Source organism: Pezoporus occidentalis, unplaced genomic scaffold (assembly GCF_034315485.1).
Source record: "Pezoporus occidentalis ecotype Australia unplaced genomic scaffold, CSIRO_AGI_Poc_V1 ctg93, whole genome shotgun sequence".
Classification (NCBI taxonomy): domain Eukaryota; kingdom Metazoa; phylum Chordata; class Aves; order Psittaciformes; family Psittacidae; genus Pezoporus; species Pezoporus occidentalis.
Genome location: NW_026916294.1, coordinates 2,056,102 through 2,071,589, shown reverse-complemented (window position 1 = coordinate 2,071,589; position 15,488 = coordinate 2,056,102). Strand labels below are relative to the sequence as shown.

The 15,488-nt window shown below is 42.6% G+C and overlaps 2 protein-coding genes and 1 long non-coding RNA gene across 7 annotated transcripts in view; 2 read left to right on the top strand and 1 right to left on the bottom strand.

Annotated features, from left to right (window-relative positions):
- RAB3GAP2 (RAB3 GTPase activating non-catalytic protein subunit 2) overlaps positions 1-3,766 on the top strand; it is a 43,760-nt gene extending 39,994 nt beyond the window's left edge. For all 5 annotated transcript variants that reach the window (XM_062605985.1, XM_062605983.1, XM_062605984.1 and 2 more), the window contains 4 exons: positions 410-499; positions 576-794; positions 1,416-1,574; positions 1,859-3,766. In XM_062605985.1, coding sequence (XP_062461969.1) covers positions 410-499; positions 576-794; positions 1,416-1,574; positions 1,859-2,008 — 618 coding nt within the window. In that variant the 3' untranslated portion in view covers positions 2,009-3,766. The remainder of the gene's footprint in view (positions 1-409; positions 500-575; positions 795-1,415; positions 1,575-1,858) is intronic.
- A 226-nt stretch (positions 3,767-3,992) lies between these two features.
- Positions 3,993-15,488, bottom strand: part of IARS2 (isoleucyl-tRNA synthetase 2, mitochondrial) — a 31,363-nt gene continuing 19,867 nt past the window's right edge. The window contains exons 15-23 of the mRNA XM_062605987.1: positions 9,912-10,020; positions 9,038-9,140; positions 8,003-8,128; positions 7,212-7,343; positions 6,497-6,603; positions 5,634-5,779; positions 5,289-5,479; positions 4,467-4,611; positions 3,993-4,338 (exon numbers count right to left, since the gene is read on the bottom strand). Coding sequence (XP_062461971.1) covers positions 4,187-4,338; positions 4,467-4,611; positions 5,289-5,479; positions 5,634-5,779; positions 6,497-6,603; positions 7,212-7,343; positions 8,003-8,128; positions 9,038-9,140; positions 9,912-10,020 — 1,211 coding nt within the window. The 3' untranslated portion in view covers positions 3,993-4,186. The remainder of the gene's footprint in view (positions 4,339-4,466; positions 4,612-5,288; positions 5,480-5,633; positions 5,780-6,496; positions 6,604-7,211; positions 7,344-8,002; positions 8,129-9,037; positions 9,141-9,911; positions 10,021-15,488) is intronic.
- On the top strand, positions 8,098-9,904 carry LOC134157238 (uncharacterized). Its single transcript, XR_009962238.1, has 2 exons — positions 8,098-8,218; positions 8,902-9,904. It is a non-coding gene; the product is annotated as an uncharacterized LOC134157238 (long non-coding RNA).

Genomic DNA, 15,488 nt, shown 5'->3' with positions numbered 1-15,488 from the left:
ATAAATATTTTAAGGTCAGAAATGTTATGTTATATCCATTATTGCTGATGATTATTCCAGAATTCTGAGCATCTCTAAGAGAATAAGCAGCTTGTCATTTAATGCATACGAACACTTAAGAGTCACTGTATTTAAAATGCAGTGTATCTCCAGTCAGAGTTTGACCCTGATACAAAGCAGGTCCCACAGATCTGTTTGTTTTACCACCCTACAATTTTAATACATACTGAAACATAAAGTACTGGTGTATACTGTCATTTAAATCCTGCTGGGGATTTTTGTCCTTGGAGTGAAAAAGAAGATGCAGCACAAAATTAATGTAAAAAATAAGTAACTCATTAATATTGGATCAAAATGAATTATTTGTATTCCCCTGTATCTGAGGCCTGTCTTTGGTTTTCAATTTTAGGGCAAAAATGCATTTTTCAAAGACCTCACTTCAATTCAGCTGCTACCTAGTGGAGATATGGATCCGAATGTGTTATCCATACGACAACAGGTAGGTGTAACTTCTGTACTTAAACATCTAAAATTCCAAATAACACTGGAGTAACCTGCAATTTTTTGCTTCTAAGTTCCTGGTCAAAGTTGTGAGTGCAGCGGTTGAAGCACTCTGTTCATCACAGAAGGCCGAAGAAGTCTCAGAAGAGGAATTGTTCCCTTTTGAAAAGGGGAGGAATTGGCCAACCTTGGCTGTGGACCTGGCTCAGTATCTTCAAATCTCTGAGGATGTCATCAAAAGGCACTATGTATGTGAACTCTACAGTTACGGGATGGATCATCTTGGTGAAGAGGTAGTAACAGTTTTTAATGATTTTTAAATCATTATGTCAGATATTCTGCTACGATTACATTTTCACGTGCTTAAGATGCCTGGGAAGGTAGGGCAAGTGTTACAGGCTCAAAAAATCCCCAAGCTTGAAGAAGTCAGAGGTTGAAAAATAAGACCAGTATCACCCTCATTTTTCCTTATTCCCAAAAAGAATCTCTGTATAGCAACTAGGGGAAGCATGACAGGGAGTTGCACTACTGGTCCAAACCAGTGCAGCCTTTTTCATTTAACTATATTTGATAAGAATCTGCTTTTTCTTGCCTGTAATCTTTTAGGAAAAGTTTACTAGTCTTAGGACAAGAAAATCCTTCCTTTTCTTGAGGGGGAAAGAGATTATATGGCAGTCAGGTGTATGTTGTTGAACTATAAAACAGATCTCATGCTAATCACTGTAAAGTACAGAGTAGTTCCCTGCTCATTTGAAGCTATTAATAACATGCTTAATTACAATAACAGATAACAGTCCCAAAACTATGTGTCCTTTTAGTATTGAGAAGCTTCTTTTGATACAGCTTTTCAAGCCTCCAGATAAGTGAGCTGTATCATGCTGCAATGGTTTCTAGTTATGTTGTTCTATTTTCAGGCCTTTCTTACGGTGACAGACAAAGAAGTGCTTGCATCACAGCTGCTTATACTGGCTGGACAGAGACTGGCCTTCGCTTTACTTTGCGTGCAGACAAAGGAGGGTATGGAACTACTTGCCAGGCTTCCTCCAACACTGTGTACTTGGCTTAAAGCTATGGTAAGTTAAACTTGATTTAGGAAAATTGATTTTCAGAAGCTGTTGTTCACCAAGACAGTGATTAGATCTGAATGGCCCTTTCTTACAATGGAAACGAGAATTTGTTCTCATTTTCCCTGGTGCTAGCTCTGTTTTGTGAAGGGTACAGCAGTTCCGTGGGTTAAAGCATCAGCTTAACTGAGTTAGTAAATCTGACTAATCTGTTTTGTGCGTGTTGAGGAGGGCTTTATATGCAGGAGATCATCTGTAAAGTTACTCTAATGCTGTGTTATTCACTTATGCAGGACCCCCAGGAACTGCAAAACGTAGAAGTACCAATTGCAGCAACAGCCAAACTCATTAACAAAGTCATTGAGCACTTACCAGAGAATCATGGGCAGTACAGCCTGGCCTTGAACCTAATGGAAGCTGTTGAATCCATCTCATCATCGTGACACTCTTGGTGTTAGCACAGCTGTGCTACACAGTTGTATAATGCATGATTTTACACCATGAGGCTGAACTTCACAGGAAGAAACTTCTGTGTGTGTGTCTCTTGTTAGAACAACGGCAAGAACAATGCTCCCCATCCCAGAACTTCAGAAGGTAATTTGGAATTGGGGTCTATTTTAAACTCTGCACTAACACAAAGCTGTTTAGTTTCTAGTACACTTGTATCTGAAATACTTTGTTATTTATTTCCAACTTGAGCGCTTTTTGCAGTAGTCTAAATTAGATTTATTTGACAGCAGTTTTAGCCTATTCACAGAATCACATCTTGTGAAATCCTGTATTTCATGCTGGCAGGAACTGCTGCACTTTCACTGTTCCATGTATGATTTGAGAAACAAGCTGTAGAATTACACCCGAGCAAAACTTCAGTCTCTGAAGTTACCATGTAAAGCCAATACTGCTTTGTCAGAAGCTAGAGCTGGCCTTGGGCTCGTGCCTTGTTAACTGCATTATACGTGATGACAACGCCTGCACTAGACATCAGAGGAAATGTGCTGGGGCCTTATGTAAAGGGAGAACTGGTGACACTAGGAACAGCTTGGGAAGGAGAACCCAGTACTCCAGGCACAAGTATGGACTCATCTTTTAGTCCAGCTCTCCCAGTATTGTCTCTAGGGTGCTGGCCTTCAGCTAAAACTGGATTTACATCCCTCTTCTTTATTATTAAGCTCTGCCGAGTTTAAATAGGTCAAGGAATGTCTTACTGTAAGATTATTTTCCTCATCACTGTAGAAGATGTAGTATGCTATAAGTCTCTGCACATGTAACTTGTAGTCAGAAACTGCTTAAGTAGTTGACCCAACTTCACTGAAGATCTATAGTACTGAGTACTTTAGCCTTAAAAAAACCATTTTTATCTACGGTACCTACAGGGAGTCATATAGTGAGTATCTTCACTATTGGAGTGGTATTAAACATGATTATCTTGCATCAGTTAGTACTGTCTACCTAAAGAAACCAGGAGCGAAAACTAAACTTGGTGTAAACTGTATTTGTCTTGAAGTCAGATAAAACTACTAGCTCCATCTTGTAACCTGCTCCTCTTGCATTAGATGTAAGAAACATTCATAGTATTCTGCCTTGCTAGAGACAGAATTTGGTCTTATCTTCCTGATGTGGGCTGCTGTCAATGAAGGGTTAAACTGTCCCCCCCAAAAAAAAGGTTCTGTAGGTGGCCTGTTGTACACAGCCTCTTCCACCTGCTCAGCATCCCCAGTTCCTGACCACTGCACAACGTAGCTGATGAAGGCTTCTTAACAAGCTCTGATACTAAATGTCTGACTTCCTAGAGTGATAGGAGGTCAGAGTAAGAATTCTAGTAAGTGGCCAGCCCTGGTCTATGTTTTAGATACTCCTATACTGTTCTATAACAGGTTAAAACAGCTTTAGGGGCCAAATGGCAGGTGGCAAGATTGTATGGGTGACTATACCTTGCCTGACAGCACTTCAGCCTGCTGCAGAAAGGAGCATGCTAAATTTGGTCATCAAGGAACACAAAAAATGTGTCTTAGTTGCATTACCTTCTGTCTCCTGGTATAGCTGTGTGAAGGATTTTACTGTAACTGAGTATCGCATCAGAGCTGACGCACTACACCAACCAATTTGTAATGTATTGTAAGTAATACTCTGTATATAGTGCTATTTTGTGTCTAATTTGCTGTGGATTTGTGTAAATTGATTAAATAAAATCTGAGGTTTCATTGTGTCTTTTCCTTCTTTTTAGGGAATGGTGGTCACCATCTTTTCTTCCTCTGTTTTACAAGAGGAATAGACACTCCCATAAAGAGAAAACTGGTTTGCTGACTGCTGTCAGTGTAAAGATTAAATAGTATTTAATAGTTTTACATAGTTTTACCATGAAGTTCCATGTAAATGGAAGTGAACTTCAAAAGAACACAGGTTGCTAAAACTAGGTAAATCAGTCAGTTATTTAGAACCACCCTTTTTATTAAGCTGAAAAGTGATATACACATGTATATGTACATAAGGTTTCCCTCTAAACACAGGAAAATCTACTTGGGCTAGAGCTTAAAGCATCTGATTCTACAGGCTTTAGTACACAGACCTTCTCTTCAGCTACTACTTTGGCATACTGCAGTACTCATAGCTTCGGAGCAGCTTCACGTGCTCCCTCGTCCAGAAATGACTGTGAGGCACCGAGGGCAGGGAGTGCTTGTGGAATCGGAAGTGTATCTCCTGCAGCGAGGGCATTTTGCTTTGGTGACTGGTAGAGCTATAACTTTATATGAAGACTCTTCACGGATATCACCCCCTGTTAAAGAAAACATTATTGCTGAGATCGTGTAGGCAGACGTTGGGTACTCAACTCTATGTATGAACAACAAAGTATGGTATAGTGTAGAAAACAACACAGCAGCCTGTCTGGAGTAGTTCTCGTACCTTCCAAGTTAATCAGGAAGGTCCCTCTGATGATGTTTGCATCTGTAGGTGTTTCTTTAGGTAGCTCAGTCAGCAGCGTTGTCTGGGAAGCCATCATTATTTCATTCAGCTCTGAAACACTAGAAGTTTCTTCAGCCTGCAGAGCCTATGGAAGAGTTCATTTTCAGACCTGTGAGCTGGCTCTGTTCAACATCCTCCTCCCAGATAATGTTAAAGCAAAAGTAGAATTACTGTGTATGTGATTGCAGCAGCTGTCATGGCCTTGGCATGAAGGGAGAGCAAGTTTGTTTATGTACACATACATGCCTAAATATATGCATACATAGGATTCTGTTTAGATCCAGCATCAAAACTGAGGTGTACACTCTTGAAAACAAATGCTAAGGTAGAAGTTCCTGATCAGAGTGAATGAGAGTAATTTACTTACTCCTCAACACCTCTGTCACACACCTGCAATGCCAGATCCAGTTCTGTACTACCTGATAAAAGGGAGATGTCCAGCAAAGGGCCATAAAGATGACTGAGATGGTAGACAAGGTGGAGCCAGGCACTTTTCAGTGAGGGCCAGTGGCAGGACAAGAGGCAACAGACAGAAACTGGAAGAAGAAATCCCAAGAAAACACAAACCCACTTTTATATTGTGAGTGGGGCCAGACAGTGGCACAGGTAGCTCACGGAGGTCATGGAGTCTCCAGTTGGTATCCACAACCCAACTAGACACCCTGGGGGATTTGTGCTAGATGTGCCTGCCTGAGCAGAAGAAAGCATACAGCAATTATGAGGATTTGCACAGATAATGCTATTCTTATTTGCGTCTTTTACCTCCATTAATTCAAACAGCAGTCCAGGCTCAATTACAATGATGACTTCGTATTCCAAAGCATTCTTGCCAGAGATGGACCCAAGGAATGAGTCTCTCATTGCACATGCACCTTCTATTGCTTCCTCAATGCCAGGCTTCTTCCATGCTGAGCTTGCATTAATCCAGCCAGTACGAAACACACCCCCTGTGTCTTGAAAGCAAAGCAAAGGAATCTTTCATTTAGTGTCCTTTAGTCAAGTGTTTATGAAATGAATAAAAATGAACAGCTTATCTATGTGCATTCTCTTCACTGTGCAATGAAACAGCGGACTAAAAGAATCCCTTAGAAATCATAGGTGCTTTACCTTTCTTGTAAGGGAGGTGCTGGAAAACCTCCTCTGCCAAGTGGGGAAGAATTGGTGCAAAGGATCGGACTACTACGTCTAAAGCCTCTGCTAGCACAGTCTGACATGAACGGCGCTTGGGATCTTTTTCTTCTTCACAATAGAGCCTGCAAGACAGAGATAAAAGCTGGGAAGTATTTGTGTGTTCACGTTACTGTCCTTGATCCTGAGCCATCCTTTCAGAATGCTTCAGTGAAGGTAGAGGAGTCTGACCCAGCTTGCCTTTTGAAGGAAAGCTTTTCTTAATTGCCCTTCCTAGGCATGCACAGCGGTGCAGGTACAGATCCATTTGCATGTGCAGCCACATTCTGTCACAGGAAGGATGCTGTACATGGCAAGTTAATTTGCTTTGTTGTGTAGAAACAGAATCACTTTCAGAGAGGTGAGCCTGCAGCCCTGTCAAAGTGCATTAGTCACAGCCTTCGGATTCTCTACAGTTTTTACAGATCAGTAAAAGACATTAGGGCGCACAGGTAAGTGCTAAATGCTCTTCTACCTTCCCAGATCCAGATGCACACATTCCTAGGTAGAAATACAGCTCCAAGAATCTGACTTTAAAAGTCTGAAAGGTGATCAGGCATACACCTTTAAAACAAAGTGATTCAGTGCTCTCAGTGCACAGCAACCAGAAGCTTGCTGATGACAAATACTCAGCTCACAGCAACCAAGCTTTACCTATGAGCTTTAGTGCAGCAAAGCACAACACATCACTGAAATGTTCCCTGTGCTCACACGACATTCACCTGGAGCATTATTGCCTCCATCTCAAACTGATGAACTTGTATTTCCTCTTCTAAGGGCAGAATGCCACATAATGAACGTACCTGTCTTTGATGATGCTGAAATAAAAGTTTGATAAGTTTCTGGAACAGAATGCTTGCAATAATCGAACAACTTTGCTATAATTGTATTCTTTGTATGCTTCTGTAACCTGGAGAGGGAGCAAAGAGAGAGAGAACAGCATATGGATTCACATACATGGCACACAATGACAATCCCTGATGAATCTGAACGTAAAGAAACAGTAATGAGTGCCGGAGTCTGGGAGAATCTTTCCTCCAAAAGGTGGGTTGTGGGGAATATTAAAGCAGTAACAATTAGGACAAATAAATAACTTCAATTCACATTTGAGGGGAGAGGACATGGGGAACCTTAGATATTATCTTTCTTATTCAGAACAGTTCTGAGTGACAGAAATTACTAAATTTTGGACTACAGCAGCTTTCCAAAGCTCTAGAATTTTTTGGGTTTGTTTTTTTATATTCCATTCTAACTATTTCTAAAGAAGACTTGTAATTTGAGGCCTTGACCAAGAGGGAGTGGGAAAACCAGCCAATGTCAAAAGCAAGTTAAGAATGTTAAAAACAAAGCTTTCTTCTTAAAATCTGAAATAGGCTTAAGGGAGCTCACACTGCATCAAAGAAAGTGCCGTGGTCAGAATTTGCCAACTTGGCATGTACTCTGTACCTAAAGAGCCTAGAGGGTATAACTGATGATAAACATTACACATACATTCATCTCAATACAGTTTACCCCTACCTTGCTGCCATAATCTTGCAGTAAATGCAGCATGTATTGATCCACTATGTACATCTCTCGAGCAGGGATGGAATCTGTTTCTGGGTTGAAGCCAGCCAGGTTCCCCAGCATGAAGCGTATTGTGTTCCGAAGCTAGGAGGAAACCAGGAAAATGAAACATTAATGATGTGCACTTTAGATGAAACAAATTATAATATCCTAGAATGAATTAACTGAAGTTGACTGGTTTCCAAAGTGACTGAAGAGTTACAACAGCATCTCTTCATCAGGGACTGTAGCGATAGGACAAGGGGTAATGGGTTTAAACCTCAGGTTAGATATAAGGAAGAAGTTCTTTACTATGAGGGTAGTGAGTCACTGGCACAGGTTTCCCAAAGAAGTGGTAAATGCTCCATCCCTGGCAGTGTTTAAGGCCAGGCTGGAAGGGGCCTTGGGTGACACAGTCTAGTGTGAGGCATTCCTGCCCATGGCAGGGGGTTGGAACTGAGTGATCTTAAGATCCTTTCCAATCTAGACCACTCTATGATTCTATGATGCCAAAAGGACCTATACAGAAGTAAAGACAAGACTGGCTATTACTGAAGAACACTGCAAACCCTAGTGTTTTCCTTAGGACCCTTTACTATTTGATTCACAGATGTAAAAAGCAGTAATACCTCCCTACCTGAGTTCGAAAAGCTTTCTTTAGGCTAAAGATTAAATAGGTTTGCCATGAATTCTACTCAGTCAACGTAAAATCAGATACAGAGGACCTGGCACTAGAATGAAGAGCATATATGGGTCTTTCTTACCTTGTTGACATCATCTCTTGCAGCATTAAGTACAACAGGCCCAATCAGCACCTCAGTGAAAACATTGGATTCTGCCACCCACCAGCGGAGAACATCAGCACCATATGGGGGATCCTTGGTGTGATCCTAAGTACAGACAGAAAGGCACCAAGTTAAAGTGGTGGGGGCCCTGCAGCGTGGCGAGCAGTGCAGTGCCACACTGCCACTGCTGTGAAGGTATCTATAAGCATGCAGGTGGCCACTGTATTTGCAGGTCTTCCCCCTCTTTTAGCAAGCATATATACCATTTATATTATCCAGTACAATAGATACCTGCAGCAGTCTGCAGACAGGGAATGCCAGAACTTGGGTAAGCTAAGATGAACTCATCTTACAGCCTGAACCCTCTGAATGCTTAACATTGCTTTTTAATGTTAGTATCTAAAATTACATTCTCCCACCCCCTCTTCAGACTGTTTTCCACCCTCTTTTCAACCCCAAAAATGTCTTCTTTTTTTTTGAAAAAACATAGAAGCTATTGTGTGTTTTATTGAATTAGATAAAGTCTTTGTAAGGATGCATTATCTAGAGCTGCAAAAATCTACTTGGCAGCCTCTGAAAGAGCAACAGCAGGACTGTGTAGAGCATCAGAGCATCACCTGCACTGCAACCTCCTTGTACACAGAATGAAGTCAGTTTCCAGAGTCAATCCACAGCCTAAGCTGGGAGCAGATTGCTGGGTACAACCACTGCTCTGACTGCTCAGCTCATCTTGTAGGTTTTAGACAGTTTGAAAGCAAAGGTTAATTATGTTAAGTGTGTTTAAACCCTGCCCCAAATCACTCCATCGAATCACTCCCAAGTGAAAAGGAACCATTCTACACCTCCTGTATAATGCACTTCCTTTTCTCTTAGCACAGAACAAAGGTGTGGGGTCTTCAGAAGAGCCTTACAAAACGCAACTGTTCAGAGAAAAACATACCACAAGACTGCTGCAGGGTCTGGTAGTGAAAAGTTGCAACTAGCAATTCTTACAAACTCAAGAGTTTGACTTACTTCGCCTCCATTGATAACTATGTCAGGGTCAACCACGTTGCCAACAGATTTAGACATCTTCTCCCCCTTCTCACCAAGAGTAAATCCATGAACTACCAGAGTCCTGAAGAAAAGATTTTAGTGAAGACAATATCCCAGTGAAAAATCTTTGTTAAGAACAGGTTTCTAAGGATATTCCCACATCAAAACATGCAGAAATCCTCTATTTCACTAAGCCTGAGGCTTCATCTGTTTATTTCAACCAACCATGAATACACTGTACTACCCTCCAAGCAGTGATACAACTTGATTTTCCTCATTTAATTTTGCCATGGGAGCAACAGATTGTTTCAGGTATTTGGGCACATGTAGTTCAGATGAATTAAAGACTAAAAGTATTACTCTCTTCAAGCCAATGTATTTCCCAAATTTGCACAGCTTCCTTGCAACTGACCCACATTAGCCTCCCCTGTGGTTTTCATCTGCCAGGGGCAAAACAGAGCTCCAGTCTAAGACACACACAGACTGATTCTGAATTCCTTACAGCCTAATGTTCAATTCACAAGTTAATGATCCTAGATTTCCACCCTGCACCTCCCATACCAATCCCTTTGATTATGGGAATGGAAGAGATGGCAGAAGAACAGGCCTGTGTCTGGCAAGGTAAAAGGATACACCTAAATGACTGAGGAAGAAAACAGCTATGAGGATTGAAACAATTCAAACCATAAATCCATTACAATCTAATCTGAGGAAAACTTTATACTGAAGGCGTTACAACGTAAGTCAGATACTTACTAAAGGCTTTCTCTCTCTGTTACACGATTCTGTTCACACTATCAGAAGCCTGACATTTAATAAATGAATTAGCAATGTGTTTGCAATCCACACTTACTTATATGGTGCTTTATTCCTTGCTGCCACACTTGTTAACAGAGAGGACTGAAACCAACCTCCCAGTTGGTCTTTTCCTTCAAGGTACGTATCTGCTCTTTGCTCTGCACCTTTAAAACCAGGAGATTTTGTTTAAAGTATCAGCCTATATCTTCAATTAATACGCTTCACAGGAAATCTGAGAGAGATTAGTAAAACTTATTCTGCTCTTTAAACACAGCATGTAAGTTACTTGTATACATGGTGCATGGTTACTGGAACATAGTACAAGCGATTCATTAGCAGCACAATGGTCTTTTAAGTCCAAGACATTTAACAAATGAGCTTCCTTTCCCCCAAGCATAGTAGTAAGTTATGAAAACAGAAGCTATCACGTTCAGAGCACTTCATGAGTTCTCAAAACACTCTAAAACAAAGTGAAGGACCCAAAGAAAAGATCATATAGTTCAGGATTAATAAAACATCTATGCCACAACCTGAAACTTCACCAGCTGGGAATTACTCAGGATGCAAGTCCCAGATGTAACATGCCTGTTTGGCCTGTGTAAGGCATCAGGTACTTTCAGAGGAGACCAGGAAGCTTTGGCAGTGATCACAGCTCACCTGTGACAGAATCCACATTTCTGGTCACTGGTGTTCCAGGAAGGTTAAACACTGCAGGGAAGGGTGAGGACAACATGGGAAACAAAGCCTGCGGTGGGAGAGAGGGGTCTGGAGGAGCGTGGCTTGTTTAGCTTATCCAGGTGAAGGCTGAGTGGAAATATTCTTCCATATAAATACACAATAAAGAGGAATGCTAGAGAGGAACTGGAGCCGATCAGTACTGCTGGCATCAGAGCAAAAAAAGGGCAACAAGGTGCACAGATTGGGTATGAGCTGCCTGCACACTAAAAGCATAACAGCAACCCTATTCCTGCCTGGAGAGGGGACTTTTTACAAGGGAATGTAGTGACAGGACAAGGGGGAATGGCTTTAAACTGAAAGAGGGTAGATTTAGATTAGGCAGAAGTTCTTCCCTGTGAGGGTGCTGAGGTGCTGGCACAGGATCCCCAGAGAAGCTGTGGCCACCCCATCCCTGGCAGTGTTCAAGGCCAGGTTGGATGGGGCTTGGAGCAACCTGGTCTAGTGGAAAAGGTGTCCTTGCCCATGGCAGGGGGCTGGAAATGGATGAGCTTTAAGGTCACTTCCAACCCTCACCTCCGTGCCTGGCAAAATTTTGGAGCAGATTCTCCTGGAAGGCATGCTAAGGCACATGAAAAACAACAAGGTGCTTGGTGACAGCCAGCATGGCTTCACTAAGGGGAAATCCTGCCTGACCAATTTAGTGGCCTTCAGTGATGGGGCTACAGAACTGATGGACAGGGGTAGAGCAGCTGATGTGATCTACCTGGACTTGTGTAAAGCGTTCGACACTGTCCCACACGACATCCTTGTCTCTAAATTGGAGAGACATCAATTTGATGGATGGACCACTCGGTGGATAAAGAACTGGCTGGATGGCTGCACACAAAGAGTTGTGGTCAATGACTCAATGTCCGGCTGGAGACCGGTAACGAGTGGTGTCCCTCAGGGATCGGTGCTGGGACCGGTCTTGTTCAACATCTTCGTCGCTGCCATGGACAGTGGGATTGAGCGCGCCCTCAGCAAGTTTGCTGATGACACCAAGCTGTGTGGTTCGGTTGATACGCTGGAGGGAAGGAATGCCATCCAGAGGGACCTTGACACGCTTGTGAGGTGGGCTGATGCCAACCTCATGAAGTTTAACCATGCCAAGTGCAAGGGCCTACACCTGGGTCAGAGCAATCCCAGGCGCAGCTACAGGTTGGGCAGAGAAGAGATTCAGAGCAGCCCTGTGGAGAAGGATTTGGGGGTGTTGGTTGATGAGAAAATGAACATGAGCCGGCTGCAGTGTGCTCACAGCCCAGAAAGCCAACCGTATCCTGGGCTGCATCAAAAGGAGCATGACCAGCAGGTCGAAGGAGGTGATCCTGCCCCTCTATTCTGCTCTTGTGAGACCTCACCTGGAGTATTGTGTGCAGTTCTGGTGTCCTCAACATAAAAAGGACATGGAACTGTTGGAACAAGTCCAGAGGAGGCCACGAGGATGATCAGGGGACTGGAGCACCTCCCGTATGAAGACAGGCTGAGAAAGTTGGGGCTGTTCAGCCTGGAGAAGAGAAGGCTGCGTGGAGACCTCAGAGCAGCCTTCCAGTATCTGAAGGGGGCCTATAGGGATGCTGGGGAGGGACTCTTCACTGGAGACTGTAGTGACAGGACAAGGGGTAACAGGTTAAAACTTAAACAGGGGAAGTTTAAATTGGATATAAGAAGGAAATTCTTTCCTGTTAGGGTGGTGAGGCACTGGAATGGGTTGCCCAGGGAGGCTGTGAATGTTCCATCCCTGGCAGTGTTCAAGGCCAGGTTGGACGAGGCCTTGGGTGATATGATTTAGCGTTAAGGTGTCCCTGCCCACAGCAGGGGGGGTGGAACTGGATGATCTTAAGGTCCTTTCCAACCCTAACGATTCTATGATTCTATGACTCTATGAACTAACTCAGCCTTCCCACAGGGTTGAAAGAGGGCAGCAAAGTTGTAAAGGCTAGTTGTGGAGTTCAGTCACTGTACAGAAAGGTAAAAGACCTGTAGACTCAACAAGTCCCTCCTCGTCCTAACCAGTCCCAGAAAGGTCACCATCAGAGTGAGAACACAGTTAATGTGGAGCACCACAGAGAACATGCACGTCAAAGCCTAGAAATGTGCAAAATGATACACACATCTGGCAGGAAATTAGTTCTGATTCTAAAAGCTGGTGGTGTAATTTTCCAGATATGCAGATATAAGTTTGTATCTACTGCTCCTCCTCTCCTCCCCCGAGGACCCCTGAGACAATGCTTCTTTCTGCTGCTGACACGCTTGATTTATTTGCTTGACTTAATGGAAGTTTCGATATTTAGATCCATCCTGCAATAAAAGGAAGTTCAACATTACAAAGGTCAAAGCCACATGGTTCCAGCTAGCACAGGAAAAATGCGTGGGCTCCTGTTACGGGTTTTAACACATCTGTTTATTCCTTCAAGGAAATCTACAGAGAGTTTGGGTTTTAAAAGGAGAGTAAGTGGGGATGGGCCTTTGTATAAACAGAGTGCAAAAATACTTGTGAGGACAAGATTAAAAAGTATTTGCGGTAAGGAAGAACATCACTGTGATTATCTGTAAGAACATTTGTTATTTACAACTAGTTTACTAGTCACTGCCTTTAGAGAAGTGAACTTTTAATGGAAATGCCAGTAGTAACAACTTAGGGAAGAATTTAAACAACCAACTGGTTACAAACAGCAAACTTGTTGTTTTCTGACAGGAACCAGGACATCTGGCTAATGTAGCTTAAAGTTAACTGATCATTTTGTCTCTATAAAACACAAACACAGGTTTTGCATATACAAAGCCTGCCTTTTAAGCAGCTCCCCTACTGCTTCAGTTTCATTACAGTTGTGATAGTTTTATATAAATCAATTCCAACAATGTGCACGTTTGTACATGGAAGAGTATGTCCAACAACCCAGGAGAGACTTCTCGGTTGTTTGTTTTACACTGAGGTATAGTACATAGGTCAAGAAAGAGAATTACAATTTATGATCCTTCTGGGTTGGATTTCAAGATTCTGTGTCTTTGATCTCACAGACTTTGACTTTTAGATTAAATGTATTGTATTTAATGCCAGGAATAAATCAGCCAAGATAAATTCAAGTCTCTAAGTCAGCATAAAAGTTTAAACAGATAGGTAAGTTGTAAAATAATCACATTCATTCAGTTAAATATTAGCCAATAAGATGATAGGGAAAAAAGTTATGATGTTGGAAACTACCATCATTGCAATACAAAACTACAGGTAAAAAGCTGTGGGACTTTTCCCAATGGCAGATACCACAGAATCATAGAATAGTTTGGGTTGGAAACGACCTTAAGATCATCCAGGTCCAACCCCCCTGCCATCGACAGGGACTCCCCACCCCAGACCATGTCACCCAAGGCTCTGTCCAACCTGGCCTTGAACACTGGAGCATTCACCACTTCTTTGGGCAACCCGTGCCAGTGCCTCACCACCCTCACAGTGAAGAACTTCTTCCTTAGATCTAACCTGAACTTCCCCTGTTTCAGTTTGAACCCTATTACTGCAATAGGGCCCAGTGTGCATTTTTATATGAAATATTTTGAAAACTAACAATCTGAAGGTTGCAGTGCAGATGGCATCCTGCCCACAGGGAGAATGTCAAGACAGAATTCTCTACAATGGGTACTCCAAAGCCAGCTACTGGAACGAGCATGATCAAAAGCCTGAACACAAACTGAACTTCAAAGCAAAAACCCCAAACCCCAGAAGTCTGAGGCACCACAGCACTGAGTATTTGAAATCAGCAAATGCTTTTGAACCAAAGTCTGCTTTTACCAGACCCTGGTTTTGGAGGCAGGGTATTAATACTCTGCCACCTCACAGCAGAACTGTGAACATTAATGTATTTACACTTCAGTGTTCAGACTAAGATTTTAACACTTGCATGTGCAGCAAGAAAGAAACAGGGTTAGACAGCACAAGAGTAAACTGTTCAGTGAAAGCAATGCTAGGCAAACAGCATTAATGAAGCAAGTGGTATCCCCAGATATCTTCAGTAGCAGTGGGTTGGTTTGTGAGAGCACATTGCACCGTGGGTCTGCTCTCAGTGGTGCAAATAGGGTGGTTATTTTACACACAATCTAGCTATAACTGTACACTTCTGGGTTTGTGATTACAGTAGCTAAATCTTTAGCGTGTAAGTCACCCCCCTTCCTCCCTGCCACACTGCTGATGGAGAATGATTTGGGTAACGTGCCATTTTAGAAGTGGTTCCTTTGACACACCCGGGCTGGAAAGGGAAGCCAATCATAATTTAATGGAAAAAGAGGAACTTTAAGTCCTTCCCTCAGAACCGTGCCCAGTCTCTGGTAGGAAACACAGCAGAGGAAGCATACAGATATGACTGTATCCATGCAACCTACGATTCAGGCCACTGAGTTTGCTGTCACTGCGCAACTCCTTTAACCAGTTCAGAACCCTCACAATGCAGAACCTCTCTCTCTGCTTCCTCCTCCTTAACCTGCCCTATTTTTTGAAAGCAATCCATGTGGCCATCAGCTAAAGGGATGAATTTTATAACTGCTGCCCCTCATTTCATAAGCTCAGACACATTTTGTTTGAGACCAGTGAAAACTGAGGCTGAAGTTCCCCAGGTTCCGGAGATAATGGAGAAAACAACTTACTCTTGCAAGAGTGGAACTGGCACGGAAATCTGTGCTACCTTTTATAGCTGCTGGTTACAGACAGATCATTGATTTATCATTTTCAATAACCTGAGCTCATGGTAGAATGAAGCAATTATAAACATTAGTCTTGGCTTTAACCATCATATTATACTCTCCCGTTTTCCTAAACTCGTGCTGTGAAAGAACATGACACTGTCATCAGAAGGCCAGTAATAACTGCTGTTATCGCCGACCTCTACACAAAATGAACAGGTAGCATGCCAGCTTCCCTATGCCTCTG